The sequence below is a fragment of the Apteryx rowi genome, unplaced genomic scaffold (assembly GCF_003343035.1).
Source record: "Apteryx rowi isolate R43461 unplaced genomic scaffold, aptRow1 scaffold_428, whole genome shotgun sequence".
NCBI classification, from domain to species: domain Eukaryota; kingdom Metazoa; phylum Chordata; class Aves; order Apterygiformes; family Apterygidae; genus Apteryx; species Apteryx rowi.
The window spans coordinates 774,246-797,823 of record NW_020450681.1 but is presented as its reverse complement, the minus strand read 5'-3'; the positions used below and the strand labels follow the sequence as shown (position 1 = coordinate 797,823).

The 23,578-nt window shown below is 41.6% G+C and overlaps 1 protein-coding gene across 5 annotated transcripts; it reads right to left on the bottom strand.

Annotated features, from left to right (window-relative positions):
• Window positions 1–7,821: 7,821 nt before the first annotated feature.
• Window positions 7,822–23,390, bottom strand: GOSR2 (golgi SNAP receptor complex member 2). 5 transcript variants are annotated; one of them, XR_003255248.1, is made up of 6 exons: window positions 22,244–22,308; window positions 19,508–19,616; window positions 18,287–18,419; window positions 15,226–15,366; window positions 9,967–11,059; window positions 7,822–9,662 (listed from the first exon to the last, which is right to left on the bottom strand). XR_003255248.1 is itself a non-coding variant. In XM_026076175.1 (6 exons), the coding sequence occupies exons 2-6, from the start codon at window positions 22,281–22,283 to the stop codon at window positions 10,898–10,900; spliced, it is 585 nt and encodes a 194-aa protein (XP_025931960.1). In that variant the 5' UTR covers window positions 22,284–22,308; window positions 23,372–23,390; the 3' UTR covers window positions 7,822–10,897. The 5 variants fall into 5 exon arrangements, 3 of the variants coding, with proteins under 3 accessions (XP_025931960.1, XP_025931959.1, XP_025931961.1); XR_003255249.1 differs by having other exon boundaries at window positions 7,822–8,023; XM_026076175.1 differs by adding an exon at window positions 23,372–23,390 and having other exon boundaries at window positions 7,822–11,059.
• Window positions 23,391–23,578: the final 188 nt, after the last annotated feature.

Sequence of the window (23,578 nt, the reverse complement as noted above, 5' to 3'; positions counted from 1 at the left end):
CTCTTTTCTGTCTTTCTGGGACCACAGAGTTGCTGCTGATGTTAGAGGTTCTCTGGAGCTGACTGCAGGTCTCTGTATACTGGGCTGCTGCCACATGACCCTGTTTTGCAACATCTGAATTTGTAAAACTAACCCTGGTTGCCAAATTTGTTTCATAAGTTAACCTCACCTCCATTTGGTGATCTTATATTGTCACTGCTCTTCAGTAAATGGGCTTTGTATAGCTACACAGCACCAATCCAGAAATCTTCCCCTCCTTAGACAGCAGTGATTAGTAACAGGAAAAACACAGGAACTAGCAAGCGTCTGCTGGTTCACTTGTCAAATGGCAGCACTGATGAACTGTAAAGTTGTTGTGTTTGTTCCTGTCGCTTGGGAGCAGCCAGACAACTCTTTTGAAGTAGCGATTAGTTTAAGTTTTGGGGAGGATGATTTTAAGTAGAGGATGTGGTGTCTGATCAGGTTTCTGTTCCAAGCTCAAAGCTCTGCTTCTCGGTCTCTTTGCAGTACATACTTGTCAGCAGATTCATTATTTGAAATGGTGGCGGTTATAATACTCTCACAAGCGAGAGGACTTCTGTACGCTTACGGTCCTCAGATAAGTGACAGCAGGAAACAGAGCAGCATGGGGAATTACACACACCACAAATATGTTTGCCTTTAGCCTGATGCTTTAAAACAAATGTGTGCATTTGCAAGAGAGRTTCCTTCGGAGTTGTATCCTTTTTCTGATGATGTCTTGTGCTTACTATAAATTAGGGGAAAGGATAGAATCCTGGGTATGCTGGGAGAAGGGGGAAATGCCCTGCATAAATTGTAGCTTTATGTGAATTCAGGCCTTGGTGTAGCAGGAACATCGGTAGCCCTATTTCAGYGAAGATTAGGAATCACGCAACACAGTTATTTCCAGGAATTTCTACCCTGCACCATAAGCATGTGCCCTGCATCTGCAAAGAAACAGTACATATTACTGTTTTCAGCATTTCATGGTGTCTAGAGTGATTTCCGTGGACCTTTACCAGAAAATGTGGGAAAATGTAGTTGGTTGGTAGAGATGCTGAGAAATTTCTCTGTAGTAAGCTGTGCTCATAAGATCTGTAGCTAGTGAAGTCATATTTGAGAGCCTATTACAGCCTGAAAAGCAAAAAATAAGTTCTGAGAGTTTCTCCAACCTCTAAGCAGGCTGAGATATCCCGCTGTGTCCCTGCATAAGGGTAAATTATAATCATTTATGTCTCTGGATCAGCCAAACCTAAATATATTTTTCTCTGCATGTACTTTCTACTTTCTCTCTTGTCAGCATCCAAGATTGTCTACTTAGGGTATGTAAAATGGACAGTTTGGGTTTTAAATTACACTGCCATTTACAGACACTTTGTTTTCTTTCTAGAAAGCACCATGATCACTCCGTCACAGTTTGGAGTCTCCACTTTGTTGCCATGTGGGTGTGTGGCACTTCATGTCATAAAATAATGAGGAATGCTGTGTGAATTCCTTACAATATGCATAATAGCAAACAGCTGGAATTTAAACAGTACCCTTAAGTACTTGTCCAGTCTCTGTTAGGGTTTTGTAGTTCTCCTTTAAAGAATAATTTTCCAACCCTTTAAAATGTTTGAGAGTTCTAACAGAACTGTTCTTTCCTGTGGAAGATGGTTTAAATTACTATAAAAATGTCTTTAAGACTGTGGAAATGTTTGGAATAAACAGTATGTTTACTTTCTAAAAATGGATGCAAAGTACAAAATGGTAGTTCAATATATAAACACAAAGAATTAAGAAACAACATGTCTGGCATTTATGTAGAAAGAAATTAACATCAAAGGCATTTTGAAAAGAATGTTCCTCAAAATACTGAACTTTCACCATTTGTAGTGCTACCAATGCAAAACAATACATGTTGACAAGCAGGTGCAGTTGTATTCTGTTAAGGCTGTTGTTCAAAATTGCCATTTTGAACAAAGAGATTGCTATGAATCCCCTTGGACCCATTTTTATATTCCTAAAGAACAGCTGTAGTGATTTGTTATGCTCTTGTTTCATTGAATAAGTAAATGYGTACTCAGTAATCAATATGATTGATTTTAGTCACTTTGGATGAAAGAAGTAGTGGCAAATGTCAGCTGTTTGATTGTTTTTGCTCTGATTGCAATGACTTATGTCCAGGATTCTTGGGCCAGAACACTTTAATTTTACTGACAGATGCCTCAGCTGTGCCCCATCACCCTGTGATCTGGTAAGGGAGCTCATTTAAATGCCAGTTGGTGAAAGACTGGCAGCACCTGGTGCAGTAACTACCTGCTTTTGTTACATCTCACCACTTGTTTGCACTGCAGACAGGGTGAGCTTGAGGTGCACCTGCTCCCAGGGAGCACACTTCTCCCATAGMCCTGCCTTCCTGGGAAGGACAGCCAGCAGATGAGCTGGAAGGCTGTCTCTGTTTACTCCAAGAGGTTGCTCAGCCACAATCATCAGGGGAGAGGRATCACAGGATGTGAGTTTGTCCTGTAGGATAGGTGCAGCCAACACATGACAGAGCTCTGAATTCCCGTATCTTTCTAGGCAACTTTCTCAGATGGGTGTCCTGTGTGTGCCATTGCCTCTGAAGTAATGATTTGGGAAGGCAAGATTAACTGGCTGTAAGGATGTAAAAAACACAGCTGTCTTCCAGCCTTATAGGTATTTAGAATCCTAGTGTCATCTRTTGTTAGAGTATTGGGATAAAGCTCTCTTGATTATTCTGCCTTTACCACAGGACAAAGAATACTTTACTGCAAAAGTGTGCCAAATGCCACCTACTCCAAGGTGGCAGAGTGAAGACCTCCCCGTGGTCACAGCCATTTGTGTTAAATCCTCAGTTCCTCTTGTGGTGGGCAGGCTGTGCAGTGCTGGAGCCTTTCCCCCTTCTCCAGTGGCTGGGAGTGCCTCTTGCACAGGAGAAGCTGGTGAGATGTAGAGAAGTATCAGTCTCCCTTGATGTGCCAGGGAGCGTTTCTGAGTGCATGTTTGGGTGATTCTCTCCTAGCTTGAGCTGTTTGTTGCAGGCACTGTTGAGCTTACCCTGCGAGCACTCTTGTGGGTACACCCTGCCTGCTGGGCCACTTCTGCCTTTTATGAGCTACCAGCTCTATGGTGACAGGACTGGTCTGACAAGAAATACGTATGGAAGTGTGGGAAAGAAATGGTTTTTTCTGCAGTTTTTGGCTGGTGATTCAAGAGGGAGGAGAGGAGGCAGCGTCTACCTTTAGGCATCAATTCCTTTGTGGAGCCTTGACACACTGGAGCTGCCTGTCATTTCTTCTGATGCCTGCAGCTATGTGTGGTGTTTGGTGGGTCTCCCCACCCTGAGTCACACCCAGCCACTGGCGTGCAAGCTGCTCCACTGAGTGGTCAGGTGCACCCATGCTGTCCGTACAGYTCACAGATCCACAGCCTCCCAGCTCTCTGCTCTGTCCCTGCAGTCCCAGTGTGGTTCTGCACAGCCCTGTACCCCTGCTGAAGGATTGAGTCTTGTGGGACTCTCCCACCCCCATGCTGCACCCCACTGGCAGGGCTCATGGGATATGCAAATGCTGGAGGACAGTGAGGTGCGTGAGCCTACATGGATCMGTGGGGAGACCAGACTGCTTCCCCATGGTAAGGTCTGTGCTCCCTGTGGACAGTGATCCAGTCAGCCCAGCCTGCTGCATGGGGGCTCTTGCTTGCTGGATCCTGGCTGGGACAGACTTCCACAGTCTGGTCCTAGGGTGCCCAGCTCCTCTCCACTTAGCCATCAGCTACACCTGCAGCAGGGACACTGTGAGAAGGGCCTTCTGCCACTTCCCACAGGCCCAGCCTTCCCCACTGCTCTCATCTGCAGGGTGCAGAACATCCTTCCTTATCTTTCCCCCTGCTGGCCCCAGGTCCAGAGCCCTGGGGAAAGGGGTCAGCCCCTTTCTGCCCCCTTCTCCTGGCTAAAGCCAGGCCTAGGCACATCTACATCTAGCTTCATCTAGCTATTTTTCACTTCACTCTGCTGGGGGAAGGAAGGGCTCTACCTTCATTCCTTACATCTTTCCTGAGCCAAGCCCAGGATGGAGTGACCTTGGCTCCTACAGTCTGACCTGATGGCACTCAGCAATTTGCACTGCCTRGGTCCCTAAGGGCCTTTTATTGCTGGCTCCAGAAGTCCCTACAAGTCCATGCAATCCCTGGTCACAGCCAGTGGCACCCCTTTCTCCTTCTCCCCTCCACCTTTCCCACAGAGATGCATTAGAGACTGCAGTGGTCCACATGCATGGTTCATGTCTTGTATCAGCATGAACCTGGAAAACATGCTCCCCTACCTCTCATCCTCCCATCACTTTCTACTGTGATCTTTTTCCTCAGTGCTGTCTTCAGCTAATGCAGATTTGGGGTAGATGCATTTGTATTTGCCAGCTGAGATCTGGAAGAACAGCACTGTCCATCTCTCCAGCATCCCTCCATCAGAGGGAGCAGGGGTCCCTGTTACTGCAAATGAGCAGCTTTGAATCCAATTATGTTAACACTAGTCACCCCTCTAACCTAATCATTACCAATAACTAAACAGTCCTGAACTTATATTGGCTCCTGCCCACTGCAAACAGGCAAGAGGGTGGGAAAAACAGAGGAGAGGGAAGACTTTCCATCATGGAGGAGTTTTCAAGCAAACAAAAGTGCTGGAGGTGGGAGAAGGGAATAGATCTACCTGGTGGAGTAGAAAAGCACCAGCTGCAAAAACACCCCTCCATATGTATCCTGAACAAGATCCTGGTATTGTTTTGCCTTTGGAGTTCAGTGTCACAGTGCCTTCTTCTGAGCTCAGGTCAGGAGGGCTGGGAGAGGAGGGCTGGCTGGTGATGGAGAGGCTGTCCAGGGACTCTCTCCAGAGAGGACAGCACTCATGTTCTAGGCATTTTCTTCTCTTTGTGGCAGCAGTTCGACCCTCTCTAGGGTTACACTGATCAATTGGGTGTAACGTTTCCTTTAACTGCCTAGGGAACCACCTCCTGCTTCCTAGCTTTGCTTTCTAGCAGGAAAGGAGAGCTCGGGATTACTGAAGGTGGCACAAAGTCTCCCTCTTCTGGCAGATCAGTTTCTGGCCTTAGATGTTAACTTTAAAACCAAACCACAGTCAGGAAGGGGTTTCTGTGGTTTCCCCATCACCATTTTATTCTCCTTTCCCCCCTCTCTTGCTCTTACCTCTTTGCCTCCCTAAATCAATATGCAAAGATATCCAAGCATGATGAAAAACCAAGAGCCAAATGCTTGCCTGTGGAGGAAGAGGGCAGATTGCTGCCAGGAGCCCACCTGTGACTGCAGCAGTCCTTGTTTGCTGGGGACAGAGGATGACCTCACCTGCAAAAGCATCAATTACAGCAGAATGAGCTAACCCTYTCCAGCCCATCTTCTCCACACCAAACCAGCATGCAGCAGATACCATACCTCCCTGCAATGAGTGGATGAGTAGGTCCCTGTGGAAAAGAGAATCAGGAGCCCTGGGAGAGTTGACACTTTTCAGATCTGATCTTGGCCCAAGAAAGCAGAGAGCGCAGTGGCAGCAGCACTGAGAAGGAGGCAACCCCAGGGGAAGTTTTGGGGAGGGCCTTGGCTCTGCCAAGCCTTGAGAGATAGACAAGGAAAGGCTTCAGCACAGGCAGGCCATGGGCAGGGGAGAACAGGGAGAGAAAGGAGCATCCTCCATGCAGCAACTATCAAAATCATTATCTTTTCTTAACACAATCTTACTGTAAAAGTCTAGTAACGTTACCTTTGGACCATGTTATAGCTTACAGAGAAAAAAATTCTTCTATGGTTATAGTGTTCCATATTGTTACTATAGTAACAATACCATTGGTTTTGTTTTACTCTAAAGAAGGTGTTGATTTTTAACACATATCAATTATAATCACGCATTATAGGGTTAACATTTGGAAACATTACACATATAGAGACTTAGTGGTTAAGCTTTGATTACTAGACAAGTATAAACATCCTCTAAAACTTATCTGTACTATCTTCCCTTTAAATTACTTCTATCCCATCCAATCATAATATCTTATTATTCATTATCTGTTTCTTCAGTCTGCATATACAATCTACAATTCACTTTCCTTTTAACTACTAAAATACTGACAGTACTTAGTCTATTTGTTTCAAAACTTTTACTTGTTTTATACCCACCTAGATTTCTTCTACACATACACTCACACCTTAAAGCACACTACTGAATCAACARTATTATTCCTAGGTTTGAACTGCTTCTTATCATGTTGAAGTCCTTTAGGAGAGCACCCTGGAAGATAAACCATAAAGAGCTGTCTCAGCAGTTGCTAGTATTATTAAATTCCTTTTCTTTATTCTTTTTCCAGAGCTTTAACTAAGACTGCCAAAGGCTGATCTGATCTAGCTATCTATCTAGTTTATATCTATGCCTTTGGATTTTTTTTTTTAACTTTTTTCCATTCTTTGCTCAGTATTTTCTGATTTAAGTGTTTCATAGATGTGGGGAACTTGAATTGCTGCAAAACAAAAAAGATAATTTCAAGGCAAAGAGAATCTACTCCCTCATCTAGTTTCRTAATCAATTTGGTCTCAGATTTTAAATCTGCAATCACTTTTTCTACAGTCATATTTTGCCTTCCCATTTCTTCCTTTACTGTCCTTAATTAGAGCCTAGGAAGAAGGTTGTGCAGGAAGCCAGCACTCCAAACCACACAAGCTTCATTACTAGCCAGCAGAGACCACCAGAGAGGAGGGACTGGTTCCTCTCCACTGCTGATAAAGGAGTGGGCAGGTCACACTGGGCTCCAGGGTCTCTTCCCCCTGTAGCACATCTCCCCCCTGCATCCTGCTCCCCCCACCTGACTGCCACCAGCTCTCCTGTTCCACCACCCAGCCAGCAGAGATGACCACCCCCAGCTGTACACCCTTCCCAGAACCATCACCAATGCCAGGATCATAAAATCCTGTTGTGCCACCACCAGTCTCACCAGTGAGATCCCTCCATCACTGTAAGTGGCTGGTCTGGACCCAGCACTCACACAYACATACTCTCTCTTGCACCTTCCAACGCCACAGCACAATAGGATCCACTTCCTGCAGAAAGATGCAGATTGTGCCACCCCACAGCATCCCTGTGAGCCTTCCCCTGCTGTTGTACTGGGAAGAAAAGCTGTAACTAACTGGGAAGAAAATCCTCCCCATATGTCCTCTCTCCTCATTGTATATGTTCTTCCTCCATATACAGGACTTTTCTGGTTTATTCCTCCCTGTGTGTTTCCACCTGGCTCCACACTTCCCCCCTTCACTGTAGCAGAAACAGCCAGACTCCTTCCATCCCCTTCTAGGACCCCTCTCCCCCACAGATGGAGCACTTGCCACCACAGCCCCTCCAGGGTGGACAAGCAGAGGGCAAGGCTGCAGGAGGAAACAGGCAGATCCATATTCTTCCTGCAGTATCCCCTACCCCTTGGTTGGTGGTTGGTTTCCTTAACCTTTCTTTTGCTGCTAATGTACTTACACAAGGCCTTCTTACCACTCACTAGTTTCAAGGCCAGCTGAGCTTTGGCTTTGCAATTCTATCCTTGCACACTTGAGTAACATCTCTATATTCCTCCCCAATAGCCCATCCCTGCTTCCACCTTCTGTGAACTTCCTTTTCACATCTGCGCTCAGGCAGGAGTCCCCCATTTGGCCCAGCCTGCCTCCTGCCTCCTTCAGTGTATCAGAACAGATCCTTCTTGTGCTTTGAGGAATTTGTCCAGCTTGTTTAAGTATTTGGTCATCTTATGTGTTAGTCAAGGTTAAAAAAAAAAATCATTCTGGTTGAAAAAATCTTTATTCACATAACACATCACATCATGTCCCACCTTGCCTCTTTTTATATAAAATACTGGTAAAAAGTTTTTTTTTTTTTCTCCAGAGGTAGGCTAGCTTCCACAGTGTCCTCTTTTAATAGAACGGCTCATCCAACAGCTGGAACACTTGCTGTTCCACAGAAGTTAGAAGCAACACAACAGCTCTGTTGAAAGAAATGTCGTCCTTAGTAAGGAAAGGAAACTTCACAAAGAGCCGTAGCAGCAACATGCCTAAAGCCACCAGGGTTTCAGCTCTTTCTCATTTCACGTTAATAGGGWTCCTGACCCTATCTGTGTCCTTCTGTGGCACATCATAATAATGGAGGCTTTGAGGGTTTTACATTAACCGTCTGAGATAGCACAGATGCTCTTGCAAGTCATTTTGGACTTAGCATCTAGTACAAATTTGCTTGAAATTGCATGTTGTCAAATCCAGTTACCTAAGTGGTTCCTTCAAGCCCCATATCCCACCTTAAAACACAGTGACTAGCAAGGACACTTTGCTTGCAGAAGGGGAATTAGCCTACACAAGAACAAGGATGGTCTGAAAGGACAAAATAAATGAACAAAGAAGCATCTATTAAAATGTCAAGCTAACCTCAAAACAGAAAGAACTCCAGTTGCAGTAATTTTGTGACTCCTACTTCAAGCCAAGAGAGGAAAATAAATTAGCTAGAGTCCTACCTCAGTATAAGACAAATCTTGCTACACAAGTCACAACCATATAAGTTTGACTGTCAAATGCCATCTTTTCAAGACTAAACCATAAAGTTGTAAAATCCAGGTGGAATTGGATCAGCTTATCAGGAATAGGAAAAAAAATTGCGAGGGATGCCTTTTAGGGAGCCCAACTGATCTCACAGAAGATGATCTAACAAGTGCATAGTGTGCTAAAAATCTAAGATTTAGACCTTATGGTAAATTTAGATTTAAAATTTAGATTAAAGATACAGCAAGACAGATAACCTCTCACTGCAAGACCTCCTCTTTTCCTTTAATTCCCTTCTCTCTCTGGCTCAAATGCAAAAACGCAAACCAATTCTGTATTTGGTCTGCTGGGGTGTTTTGAGAAAGCCTAGCAGACTGAGGAATATTCATTCAGAGCACAAAACGCTTGAGAAGCATCAAACAGATTCATATGCACAAAACAGCCAGGTGTGCAGCACACAGGCTATACAAAAAGCTTTCCTGCCTTCCTCTGCTGAAATCTCTGAAAGGATTATCTAGGCACTGATGGCATCTCAACCTCCACTGCTGTGTCTGCGATGCAGCCAAACAGCCCTCTGACAACTGATGCTTCACTTCTCCTGGGTTCAATATATGAAGCTGACTGGTCTGTGACAGCTAATGAAATTGGGTAGTCTCTTTTGGGCTTCAAAGCTATGCAACAGCACACAGGTCAGTCAATACTTTAGTTACACAACTGTAAACAAGCAGTGCTGAAACCTGCTTTACCTGCCCCTATTAACTGAAATTTCAATTATTAATACCATTTTTTCACCAAGTTTGCAACAAGCTATATATTAATCAGAACAAAGCTTATTGCATCAAAGAAAGATAAGATGTAGAACTCATAAACTGTTGTTAATTAAAAGACCCACAGTTGTTCCAGTTAGCAAAAGCTGAAGGAATTCCCAGCAGAATGCCACATCATCTGAATATGGCACTTCTGTGCCACTGTCAGACATCTGGAAATGCTCCAGACTTGTACACAGAACTGAGGGTGGAAATGTATCTGAAGGCTGTTTGAAATGGATGATGCCCAAAATCTCCGGACTGCCACTCTAACAGAGTCCCTACAATCTGCAGAGAAAAGGAGTGCCATATTTAAACAACATTTCGTAACTGTGAATATTTAAATACGAATAGACAACTTCAGGAAACTCCTCCCTTGCCCACTGATTTTCAGTGAAAGGTTCCTTGCCCTGATCCCACTATTATTCTGAATGTAAAGAATAGCAGAGAAAGCCCATTCCAGATCTAAATAGAAAAATTACAAGGCAGAATTTGAGCAGAGCAAGGACTTGCCTGCTTCATCTAATCTACAAATACCAGCTGCAAAGCACAAAACCCCAACCAACCACCTCAGAAAATAAATACAACTCACCTGAAACATGATATGCCATAGGAACAACAATGTCAAAGTCTTTACAGTCTTTGGAGGTTGGATTTGGTACTAGGCACAGTGGAGGTGACAAGCCTAATCTGCATCTGACTGGAGGAGAATGAGAGACAGCACTTCCTAACCAAATGGTGAAATGTGAAGGAACAGTGGTTACAGGAGACACTGTAAAACCTTCTACTAAGCAGAAGGGAGTACAGCATTCAGCTTCCACTGGGAAGGAGCAGGACATAGAAAGGTACCAAAACATACCTCAGGTGAGAAGCTTTTCAGCCTAAAACAGGAAGATTTGTGCTAAATGGTTATACAAAAAAGTTAGCAGAGGTTATTACCATGCTTTTAAAGACCCTTCCCCCCCAAATCTTTCTCCCTCCCAGGAAAAAAAGGGTCTGTAGATGTGAACCCTTCACTTCCTGCCCCTTTTTGCACACTTACTGTGCAGGAGCGTGCCCACAAACAATGCAGAATGCTCGTCAGTGGCTTCCTTTCTGTAGAAAATACACTGAGATCACTTCTAGTTAGCATAGGAAAGGCTCACTATATCTCATACTCTGCCTCTGCATCCTCTTCTCCCTATCTACCCAAAAGAGCACTCATACCTTGCAATACAGCTGGAGAAAATATTCACTTCTGCTTCCTACTTAACCATATTCTTAAACTTACAGACAGTAAGGTGAGAGTAGGAAAGGCTATGGATATTTTCATAGGGTCATATTCTTAACTACAGCATCCCCAGAGAAATTTGTTCCCTTAGGTACTTTCCACATGAGATGTGAATTTGACTGTGATTTGTAAACTCTGAAGTTCACAGGAAGGGCTCATCCAAAGCAACGCTCAGACGAAAGTAGGCAGTACATTTTGGAGGGCAGTCCGTTTTGCTCCAAAAGATGATCTCCTCTGGCAATAGTTTAGTAGCTCATGTCAGATACTGCACCACAAGAAACATAATTACACAAGTCAAAATCATTCCCCCAATCATGAAGTATTTATCTTGAAAGGCTCGCTTCTCAATCAGTCGCATCACTGTATTGGATAAGCCCAACATGTTGGCAACATCCAGGATCTTCTTGTGAGTACCCTAAAAATAAATAAAAAAAACAGCAAAGAAACTATTAAACTCAAGGTCCCACACTTCTCATTCCACAGTCTATGAACATTTTCCCATGGATGACCAGTGACGAATTCTGATCCCTCAGTAAACAGTGGAACTTGCTATCAGCCAACGGTTCCCATAATTTAGGAGGAGATGGCCACAGGACCCTAGAAATCAGCTGGATGATGAGACAAAGCAATTCACACACCTGAACAGGAATGAGGTTAAAGATACAAAACAATGCATCCAGGCAGAGTCATCATACAGAGCAGCCCAGAGAAAACATACTCCCTATGGAGGCATTAAGGGAGTTTTTCTGGGCCATTTCTAGAAATAAAGTTTAAGAGCTTGAAGCATCTTGAACAGAAAACCTTTCTGGTAAAACTTCGCTCCTGCTCGTCTCAAGTACTGTTCATACCAGCAAGATGTTGAAAAGGAGGTCCAGAAACTTGTAGGGCCAGTGGTAGGGTGCAATGAAAAGACATATAAATCATAATTAATGCAATTTCAAGAAACCCTTCATGAGACTAACAATGAATAGACTGCTAGCAAGTATGCTGCAGATAGGAATGTGTTGCAGTTCTGTTTCGCTGTTGAAGCAGTTGGTATTAAGAATGTCTGTGGATTCCACCAGTTACCCACATCAGCACAGATAAAACACAGTCAGCTGTGGAACTAAAGTACCAGGAAATGGCCCAGGGGAATCTCACTATTGCAGCACAGCAGGAATACTCCTACTTTATATCAGGGCAAAGGTCAAAGGCAAGAAAAGGAAACTGTGTGAAATACAGGCACATAGATGTACTCTGGGCACAGTTCAGAGCTGGTTATCATCCCATTTAGAGAGGAAGGAGACAACCCATGGTGCACGTTGCTTAGCTCCAGAGTGACAAGGCTACAGGTAGGTGAAAAGTACCTTTCTAGGTAAGCTAGAGAGATGAATAATGTACAGATGGGCAGGCAGAGATGCTGCACTGAGCACCAGAGAGCCARCTCAGCCAGCTAACAGGATACAATCAGCTAAAGCACTCCCAGAGGAGCAATTGGCCAGGACCACCTCCATCGCACCTGCGGGTGCACAAAGATGGGACACTGCTAGAAGCCTTGCTGCACAATGCTTTATGATAATGGATCTAGTCTCTCAAACTGACTTCTAGCTCTAAGTCCTTGAGATACACCTTGCTTCAGAAAGCTGTTAGAATGAAGTTATTTATCCTCCAAGCAAGTGTGATAGCACATGTTCTCATCACAATGCTCTACTACTGCTTTTAACGTTAAAACAAAAACGCTCTAGTTTCTGTTCTCACAGTGCACCGTATCTTTGGTTTCAGAAGAATAAAAGGTGAAATTTGGGAATAGTTTTGAATATAAACCAGTCTAATATCAGAAAAGCTCCCTGAGGACAGAATTTATATCAAATAGTTTAGATACACATGCATGAACAATTACTAATCTCAACCTGTACAGTATACAGATTTGCAATACTACATCAGAAAATCAGCTTCTTGTGTACAAAGCAGTGCAGGTATTTACACTTCACTGAAATCAGCTTAGGTTCTCAGTTGATAAAATGTAATTGAATTTTTCACCTTCATTTCACACAGCTCACATTAAACCCCTGGATACTGCACTTTTAAATTCAGCACTGTCTCAGCAGCATTCTTTTCACACTACCTCATAACAAAAAAAACTATGTTCTGCTTGAAGAGAAATTAGAAGATGCTTGCTTTCGCTCTAAAGSTACAATAGAAAAAATGAAGACTCTTCAATTCTTGCAGTCAGTGGAATAGTACAGCTAGAACAGCTGAATTATGCAAGACTTGTGACAATTTGGGAATACTCGTTTTCCTATTTGTCTCTATTTATATCCAAAATCCAGCAAGTGACATCATTTACCCCACTTCCAAATTAATTCTTTTAGCTATGGAAAATGACTCTATGGTAGCTGCTTCTGCCAGAATTGTAAACATTCAGCAAAGTTTAGCATCTTTGACAGTGTAAGAAAAGCTCAGGGGAAAAAGGAACATGTAAAAATCTTCCTGAAAGAAGTGAGAAATATCCCCAAAAAACATAAGAACTCGATGCTCCCAAAAGCAAAAGATGATCAGTAGCAGTGGGCAGAGACCCACTAAATGACACTATTACAGTTCTGGCCTGAAGTTTCCCTGACTTGCCACAAGTTGGCAGCTAAGACATGGCGTGTGTACATTTGCAAAAGGCCAGTTGTGGTCTAACATGAATCCAGGCAAATTACTGCAATCTAACTAGCAAAAGAAGCAAGACAGGATTACTAACTACCACAGGAAATAATATTTCTTCTCAGTCTCTTTGAGACAGTAGGTCCCACAAGTGTTCCTTTATCGTATTTGTCAACTATGGTAACTTCTCCTGACCTGTGATATACGCCCTTCCTCCTCAAGAACCCTCCAAAAACCAAGGGCATCAGTCAGTCATCAGGGACTAACTTGAATCAGTAACTTACATCTTGTAGAATCCACAACCTCACATGCCCTGTATGAAGCAGAGGTACAGTGAAGCACCTGAGTGACTGGGTGCCCCAAACTAATGTGGGTCAGCCATCGAAGGCATCCAGTTGTAAACACAGAGGACAAATGTATGTCTTTGTCCCAYCCTTCTCTAGGAAATAAAAACTTCAGGGAAGCTGCTTTTTCCAAAGAGCATTCACAACCCTGAATCCTCTCCTGGTGCCACCAGTCAATCCCTCCCACCTTTTCATCTACCTCTGCTTCATGAGATGGTAGCAGAAACCCTCCTTCTACCCACTAGCCCTATGGCTAGTGTACTCAGCCACAACATACTTTTAAATGAGCACTTAACTACCAAACTAAGTCACTATATTCCTATTCAAAGTTTTTCTCCTAACTGACTTTGTATTAAAAAAAAAAAAAAAAAAAAGCATTCACTAGGTCAGTGAGCTTTAACCAAGCAGCTAACATTCATCTCAGAGAGGAAAGACCTGGGCTTTGACTCTGCTCTAATGCATCAGGGCAACATTCATGGGCACAGGGACTGATCACCAGACTATTAAGTAAAAGATGAGTTGCAACGTTGCTTTCTGCCATTCTACCCTGTGCTGGTCCAATCCAGTATTTTGAGAACACCAGCTTGCCCGAACCTCTGCAATCAAGATAGGAAATTTCTTGCTTGTGAACTGGAAATTAGGATTAGAATAAGCACCTAGCAACTCCACCCTGTGAAGACACCCAGCTCTGGTCACTCCTAGAAAATAGGTACCTTAGGAGCTAAAACTTGCTCCAGGAAAACTCCTGTGCACTTTAAGGGTGAGATCCATAAGTGTCTGCAGTTCAGTTATATGCATGTAAGGTGTCTAGGCTCCCTTTATAGTCAATGGAGTTTAAGGTGTGATTCATCTGACCAAATGTTAGCAATTAAATACCTATATCCTCTTGCAGATACGTCCCAAAACAAAGCCGTATCACGGAAGTAAACAGTTTTTCCCATCATTAGATGGATTCAGCAGATATGAATTTCCTCACACTTTTCATGGAACCAACTCCCCCCACAGATATGCTTCTTTCTAAAAAGCTCTTCCTGTATCTTTGAGATACTTTCTCACAATTTAACAGCACTTTGAACAGTCTTTAAAATACAAGACAAATATGCGCTATTCTTAAGAAACAAAGAAATACAGCTTTCATTAACAATATTCAGGGAAAGATATATTGCTGAGTTGCATTGGATCTGACAGAATATTATCTTTGTTATTAATTTTAAACATAACTACTTTATGCTAGTTTTGTGGTTGCTGAGTGATGTTCATCTGCATCAAGACCTATCTGCAGTCTAGCCATTATTTCCCATTCTTCATTTGAGTATTAAAAAAATAATAAAAAAAATCATAACATTCAGTGTTTCATATACTGACTACAGCACAGCTGAATACTGCTAGGCTCTCTGGCCACAAAAGAAAACCAGCTTAAGGTTGTTCCTAACAAGATGCTAAAATGCAAAGGTTGCAGGTTTAGTTAAAATGGGGTTTGGGCCTTTCCCAGCATTCTCAGCTTGAAGAAGTGCACTGAAACAAACTCATATATTGATTTATTTTACTTAGCCTGATCATCATAAAATGTAGAAATGTGGGGTCTTTTGGGTAAAAAATGATGCCCCACCTTTAGTGTCACTCTCTGGTCCCTCAGCCCCTGAAGGATGTTGGTCCCACTGCCAATAAGATCATCCATGCCACGATGGGCATTCTGCAGGGATTCATTAAACTGTAATGTTTCGTCGATCGGTATGGTGGTGTCAGAGTCCTGTAGGGGAAATGCAGTGTGTTGGTTACCTCGCCTGCTCACTCATACTGCCCATTCATAGTTAGATTCAGAAAGAGAACATGCAGAAACAAACGTGGCAGAAACTTGACAGGACTTGAGGGATTACATCTTAAACATTTTTAGTAGGGATATTAGATACATCATTAACTTCTGAGTGAAAAAAGTAGCTTAAAGAAGCCTATAGGAAGTAAGCCTAAAGCTAGAGGTTTTTTTAAAGTTATCAGCTGTTCGACTTCTATTAGATCTCAAAGAATAAAAGTCATATTAAAAATTGAGAAATTTTTATAATCTCATATTATGACACATGTAGAAAAGGGTATTACCATCGAGAATCATTTGCCAAAACTAACAGAAGGGGTTTAACAAAGCTAGTCATTTGATCATTGCAAGTGAAAGATTTGTGAAAGATTCGATAACACATGTTTTTAAGTGGCAGAAGGCCTACAAAACACAATGCCTGGGAGCTGACATTCTAGAAACTCATATTCACAAGGAGGTGCAAATTTCTGATAGTTCAAATGTCTGTCTGCTGTCACCAAGTTCCCTGAAGATCTGACTCGCTCACCACGCAAGGCTCTATAAATAAATAAAAAAATTTCCAGCAGAGATGCACTAATTCAACTAGAAGCTATAAATCTTGAAATAGAAATAACTGGATAAAACTCTATAACCTGGGTTGCACAAGAAGTCAGAGGATGTGATCAGTTTTGCCTTTGAAAGGCTTCCATTTTAATCTTGTCTGGACACCATTCCATCAAGAGAGTCAGGATAACAGTCAGTGAATGATGACAAACTCTCATACTGTTTTATGAACAGGAACCATGAACAGGAATTAGTAAGCGGTAAGTGCGGAAACACTGGCTTACCTGATTCCATATACTCAGAATAGCAACGAGTACTAAAAAGCAAAATTCATGCTTAGGATACAAGTTGGTTAATACCCTACCTCTGACTGTCAGCTGTAGTTTACATGCATGTAACATTACCAAACTTGCACAAAGTAGCCTATGATGATTACTGCAGAAAAATGCTAACATAGCTCTGAGAAAACTTTAAACATGTACAATACAGTGTTAGGTGTTTGCCCACCTGGCCAGGCATTCCAGGCATTCTACTTGCTGACTGTAAAAGAATGAAGAATAAGGGACAGAGCTGTTAGCAGTTATGAGGTAAAAGTTACTGAATGAAGAAGGCTCTTGACAGTGTAAGGAACTCTTAGATCAAGTGTTAATGAAGCACTGAGATTGGAATAAGTGTCTGGTCTTAAATGAGTCTGCAGACTGGAATCACTATGATTTGCAATGGAATGACTATTATTTCAAATATTCATTGAACTTTACATCAGAAGGAATTCCATTTCCTGTACAAGGAGTATGTAGGTCTTTTTATACACCACAAGCTAGCAAGAAAAATGTCAAAGTAAGTTTTTGTGCTCTTCACTGGGACCCTAGATGGATTGTATGTTTTTCATTTCCTGTTAGTGGTTTTCTCTAGAATGGTACAAAGGAAGCTTTAAGATAAAGATCACATTTATCTTTGCATTAAGCAAAATGTTCAGAACACTTCTACAGCTTTCAAGAGCTGTTATGATGATGATATTTATTCAGACTGCTTACATACTCAGCTAATATTTCTATTTAAAAGAGTAAGGTAGCATGTAAATAGAAGCTGTGTAAACTTTTTAAAGGATACAAAATCCTAAGAAAAACAGGTAGGCCAATGACTGAAAAGTGAATCACCATTTTGGTATTAAGAGACCTTTCTACTTTAAAAGTCATACTTCTGTAACAATGAGTTAAAATAAATACAAAGCAAGTCACACAGTTTCTTTCATCTTGAGACAGTTTTCAACATCTAAAGGAGAAACAGTAGTTTGGCATGTGTCTTGCATTTACAAGCCCACTACTGCTCTTCAAAACCGTTTCCACTTGGACATATATTTTCTTCCTGGGCAACATCTTCCTATAGGAAAAACTTCTTCACATTTGCAGAGGAACATCACAGCTTTCTGAAAACAAATGAGGTTCCAAGAGCCAGTGTTCCTTTGAAGTCTTGTTTATAATTTTGAAATAGCCAACTTCAAGCAGCCAAGAAAATGCGAGAAATCAACTTTATGTGGGGCTTTGAGAAGTCCATTGAACTTCGTGAATCTCAAGAAAATGTGGCCAACTCGCATTCACTCTACTTTGCCCTRAGAGTGTATGGCAAGAGAGAAAGTGAATGGTAGGTTATTTTAAAAAAAAGTTACGAGCTCTTGAGTTGCAAAAAAAAGGAAGTCTGAAAGTGAACCTACATTATTCAAAGCAAAGTTTTTCTGGGAATTTGCATAGGGGAACTTCAAAGGGGAGAAACTAAAAATTAACAGGAACAGGTGGAAACATATCCCTTTCATTAAAAACTTTTGAATGGTTTACAGATACCAAGGGAGGTTTTTCTAGCAGTATGATTTCTTTCTGGACAAATGAAAGCTGGCTGGCATCCACTGACATCAAGATGTATAAAACTTACTGATAGATGAAAATATTTTCCAGACATTTTACAGATCCCAGGATTTGATACAGACATTTGACACAAATTCCAGTAAAATGTATACTTTGGTACCTACCTCATTCACCCTTTTGAAACTGCTCTAAGTAGTCAGATACAGCCGCACTGGATAAAATAGGAGCAGCAACTTTTGAAACAGCTGGCTGTCCTTCTCTACTGCCTTCTAATAAACCACCTTCTCCTCAGGAAATAGTTGTGCTTTTTCAAAATGTATTGTTATTCTTTTCTACCTTTTTTTCCATTTACATCATCTAACAGCAGAAATCTAATGGAGTCAGGCTTAAGTCTTGCCTGAAACTTCTCTGAAAGACTGTTCTCTAGAACAGATAGATCTAAAATAAAGAATATTTACATTAGTAGTGAATGTACGTGCAAGCAACTCTTCTCGCTGTCGTTCTTGCTGCTCCCGGATGTAACGGCGATGTTGAAAGTTCCTCAGGGCTGTCTGCAGATGCTGAACATCATACTTCAGCTGGTCAACTCGGCTAGACAGAATCAACAACAGGAAGACATTCCCAGGGATAAATATACCAGTCTTTTCTGATGTTTTGTGTGTGAACAATGGAGCATTATAAATTAACAGCCATGGATATTAAGAATGATGGGTTTTATTTATCTAAAAGATAAAGGACATTCAATGTTAGGCCTATATTCCAGGCTTAGATCTTCTGTTTCAACAAAACAGGTGATTATTTAACCAGAATATAATGATATAATGTGAAGGAGACTTCCTGAGCTGTCTTGCACATCCTCTCCTGTGACTAGTCTCTTCAGAGGGATTGTATATATATTCCTCATTTAACACAGATTTGGAAAGACAGTAGGATTTGAATAGCTTCTATTTTATGACCTACATTCAAACAAAAGATTAAGCTTTCAAGTTTCATTAATTAACACCACATTCTTAAGTTTGAGTTTTTACAGAAGGAAACTAAAAGCCAGTGGACAATACTGGATACATCTCCACTGGGCTAAAATGAATCATATCCAGAACTCCATTGTTTCTGACTAAATGTTCATTGACCATAAAGGAAGCCTACAAAACTAGCACAAATATTGATATCTATAGTATAGCTGACATGGTATCAACCTCTGGTATCTATGAAAGCATTTCAGGACTAAACATTAATAGTAGAGAATAATTTAGAATAGAAGGGTCCTCAGGCGGTCTCTGGTCCTATCTCCTGCTCACACCAGTGCTAAAGAAAGCTTCTTATTTTAGTCACCAACAGTTTGGCAGAGAAAATGACACTACTGAAGTACTTTTACTCCTTACCTCCATGAATGTCATTAAAAGTAAATGCCGTAAAGAGTGTAACTTCTTTTAAGCATGGTGAGTCTGTGTTCTGCTCATCTTAGAACACAGCCATGAGTCTAGCCCAATCACCAATCTTTGGTTAAATGCAGGAAAGTTATTTTGCCTCTGTACCTCGATTCTATTATTGTAAAGCACACAGATAAGTTATGCAAATATAAAGTTTTCATTCAAATGGAAAAGCAAAGATTTCTACAACTTTTACTGAAAATAATTTCAAAGAATACTACATTATCATAGCAAAGAAGGTGAACTTACAGTTTAGCATTCTGTCGCTTACTGGGAGGTTCTTTGCTGGACAGGATTTCCAGACGTTCCAAGTTGCTGAATATATTGTCTATTCTTGCCTGAATCTCATTTTCTACTACTGCAAGGAAATAAAAACGTGTTTTGGTTTGAATTAAAGAACTGCAATCTTAGGGAAGGCGACAGGTCAAAAACATTCAAACCAGTTTTTAAAACCTTACAGATACAAATCCTTACTAGGTGAAAAGAGCAGAAGAACTGAGAATTACGCAGAACAGAAAAATCTACTTCTAACTGAATAATTTGAGATTCTTGCCTTCCCTACCTCTTCTGAACAGGGATCTGGGAAAGCCTTGCTAGCTCTCCAAAATACGAGTCCCTTTTTCTATCTCCTCTGCATATTAGGATTTGAAGTCCTCACATTCTCCTCTGCAGCCCCATCTTGATGCTTCAACAGGACTTGCCCACACAAGCCAATATCCAAGAGAATTCTCACAGCAATGTCAATTTAAACCTCTGAAGACCATAACACAGAGTTAATATACATCTCATCTCTACCTATAGCAAGGGAGATTGACAGACCATGGGAAGGCTTAAGAGTTGATGAGAACAGGTGGACTGGACAAAATCCTCAAAAAGCATGGCAAAACAGGGCTGAGGAGCTGTTACAGGTGGAAAACAAGGCTACATAACTACTGCCTCTCTAATCATCTAATTCATAATTGCTTCTGCTATCTATGCAACAACAGCAGAGGGACAAGAGTGCAAAATGCTAAGTCTTACATACTTGTACTTTAATGGGGTGGGAAGCAGATACAGTTGGGGTAGAGTCTTTCATACCCTTTCAGTTACTTTGACCACTGTATAGCAAAACTTCGTACAAGCCATGGCCATCTTCTTCCTTTAACAATTAGATTTTCTAACCATGTCACCACCCAACATTTCACAACTTAAAGAACTGCGGCGGAAGGATAAAAGACTGAAGCACTTTTAGTCATCTGACATTCTTCTTGTGTTCAAAGAAGGTGAGCTGTAAGTTTGAAGATATGCATCCTCTGCAGCATGTCCACAGACTAGAGGACACAGAAGCACCATCGTGTCTGTGCAGCCATGAGGACAGTCCTGAAGCTGATGCATGTCTGTGACTGCCACAGTCAGACCTGCTATAAATAATTACCAAATCCTATAGACAGTCTTTGTTCTCATTTGCTTTTAGACTAGAGAGGTATACAGAAAAGCATTATTAACAAACAGCTACTCCTCAGTATCTCAGGACTTTACAGAACATCACATTCAGCAAAATCCARAAAAGCAAACAGCACATACAACCTCTTTACTTTGTCCTTGGATCTCACACAGAGAGCAACCATCTCCCATGCATAAACAAAGATCAACTTATCCTAATTCATCTCTCCATCATTCAGTACAACTAACAGAAAAGCAACCAGGAGGGCAGACAGATAAATTACATGCACTTTTGCTTGTCTAAATAATATACTAATATCTTATTAACCGTATGTTTTTCTGAGACCAAAATGTGACAAGAAAAACTGCAACTGAAATTTCGATTTCCTGGCTCATTTTCCTGCTCTTCAGCCAAAAGATTATTCTTTTTTTCCATAAATTCTCAAATATACACTAATATGTATAGCACCTGGCTGTACCTTCATATGCATATATAGAAATGGTATTCATTGACTCACTATGTAAAATAACACTGTATGTTAAAATGGCCTCAAGTAGCAGAGGAAAAATGGCAAATTATGCTAACTGGGGCTCCAAAATCAGATCCAGTGAACAACAGTCCAAGAAGTCTCGCAATTGTACTAGGTGCAACAGTAGCAACCATCACAGAAAACAGAACCAGTCAACAAGCCATTATTTTTTAATAGGAAAAGTTATCGCAGCCTTTTCTACARTAAAGTCATACTTCACAAATATATTTTGGGTAACAGAAGTCAGTCAATATATGGATAAATGTATCCAGTCAATGTAGTGTACTTTTCTTTCCAAAAAAGTTTTTAATGAGGCCCATCAATAACTCCTCACATAGGAATTAAGGATTCAAAGACAGGTGAAGAACATGCCAAAATACACTTGCCAATTCTGCACTGGGTTAAAGAGCTCTGACACAATATACCATGATATTTGATTACAGTCATTTTATAAACACAGGGTTACAGTCTAAATTTGCTGAAGCAATTTTAGACATAGCTGTTCTCCCTATTTCTCATAAGCAGAGGGAATTACAGGCTCTGACTCAGATGCAAGCAAGATTAGAATCATCCTGCCTCAATTCCTGCACATCAAACAACAGAATTTTTCCCAGAAGCTGGATTAGGCATATTTTTAGGAAGACAGTCAATTAGTGGATGCTGAAGGAACTACAGAATAACAGGACAGATGCACAGTGATATTTCTCACTCTACTTCTGAGCTTCTAACAAACTGGTTTGGTGACCTTCTGGATTAGCACAAACATCTGTGTGTTTAGTGTATTTTGTTCTCTTTTCCACTCTGTCCTACAAAACCATCACCTGCAAGTCAAACAGTTTTAATGCACTCAAGTCAAACAATTTTAGTGGATTTCAAACCTGTGATGTGTCTCACCAGTTGATCATAGTGAATGAGAAGCCAAACTCATTCCACTAACGATGGTAAGTAGAATGATAAAGCATACAAGGTTAAAGGTGTGAGTTAAATCACATGAGTAGCGGGGTGGAATTTTTCTCTTTAATTAACTACTTACAGTGTACTGATTGTTTGTCTGATGTCTCCAGACGCCCCATGTGAGATTGGACCTCATGGACTTGTCTATCAARTAAAGAAGAAAGAAACAGAAGTCACTTAACATCTATTAAATCAAAACAAATCATTTTTCAATACCACCTCAATGACCATGAGGAACTGGATCAGAACAACTATTCCACATTCACCAGGACTCTTCATTTGCTAACCTCCTGGAAATACAGTATGTCCAAGGAAAAGGTAGCAGGGGAGTTTAAATGTTAAGAATATCCCCAGACTGACAATAAACTACAAAAAAAAGCACAGCTCAGAAAGTACAATCACAGAATAAGACAATAGGCGAACTGGAATAATGCAAGRTATTCCCCTTATCAGTAACATTTACTATTATGGGTATGCATTTCTAGATCAACAGCAGGATTTTCAGCTCTTCCCTACAGAATCACCCTGTATTATTATTTAACTAAAGGCTCTACCTTACCACACCACCTCCTTCAACAGAGCTCAGCAATGAAACCCTTTCCTACTGAAAATTGTTAGGCTTGAATATTTGCATTAACCATCTCCTCTGGCCTCTTTCCCAAGAGTTATTCCATATTGCATTGAGCTGCAAGGTTCCTGTCTTATTTGTGGCTTGCAATTTCCATACCACTTCTGCCTCGACAGGCTACTATAACCTGTGAAACACAGTGTTGTATATTATTACAATTAGTTAAGTCCTTCCTGGGACAGCTTAGTTGCCATCCACTGGCGATCACAGAACTCTATTGCCATAAAAATACACACTACAAAACTAGTGTGCCTTAACTGTACACGTGTGTAGTAAAAGAGAGTCAGCTTTTTCAGGGCATACTTGGAATCTTGTACTTTAAAAATCCAAGGTGTGCAGCTCTGCTTTCAAACTGACRTGGCTAAAGGCAAGTTGGGACTTTGGACGGTTACACAGCCAGCTTGGAGGCCCAGGAGTTGGTTCCTTTTGTCGACTGAAAAAACAGTCCCTTATGGCGAGGTTCCAGGGTGAAAGATAAGACATTTATTAGCAAAAAGCTTTAAAATGATGCCAAGAGGAGAGAAGCAGATAAGACCTCAAGGAGCTTAGCATACACGCCGTAGCGTTAGCTGGTGTTACCGCAGGATGCCTTGCCTCCATCGAAGTCTTTACCAGAGCTCCCTTGCGCACTCCCTGCGGCCGGGCCCGACCCCGGGCTGCCCGCAGCCCCTGAGAGGTTTACGACCGTTACAGCCCCCCCATCCCCGGTACCGGGGGGCGCAACCGGCCTCGGCCGCTCCCCCACAGGGCGCGCCGCCCACCATCGCCGCCGCCCCACGGCAGCGG

Bases quoted from the DNA above. Each gene is read 5' to 3' on its own strand.
- GOSR2 (XM_026076175.1), bottom strand. From the start codon at position 22,283: ATGGGGCGTCTGGAGACATCAGACAAACAATCAGTACACT. The intron at 18,420-19,507 runs GTAAGTTCACCT...GATTCTGTCTAG, and splicing joins AAGCGACAGAATGCTAAACT to CCGAGTTGACCAGCTGAAGT. The intron at 11,060-15,225 runs GTGGGGCATCAT...ATTTATTTTTAG, and splicing joins ACCAGAGAGTGACACTAAAG to GGTACTCACAAGAAGATCCT.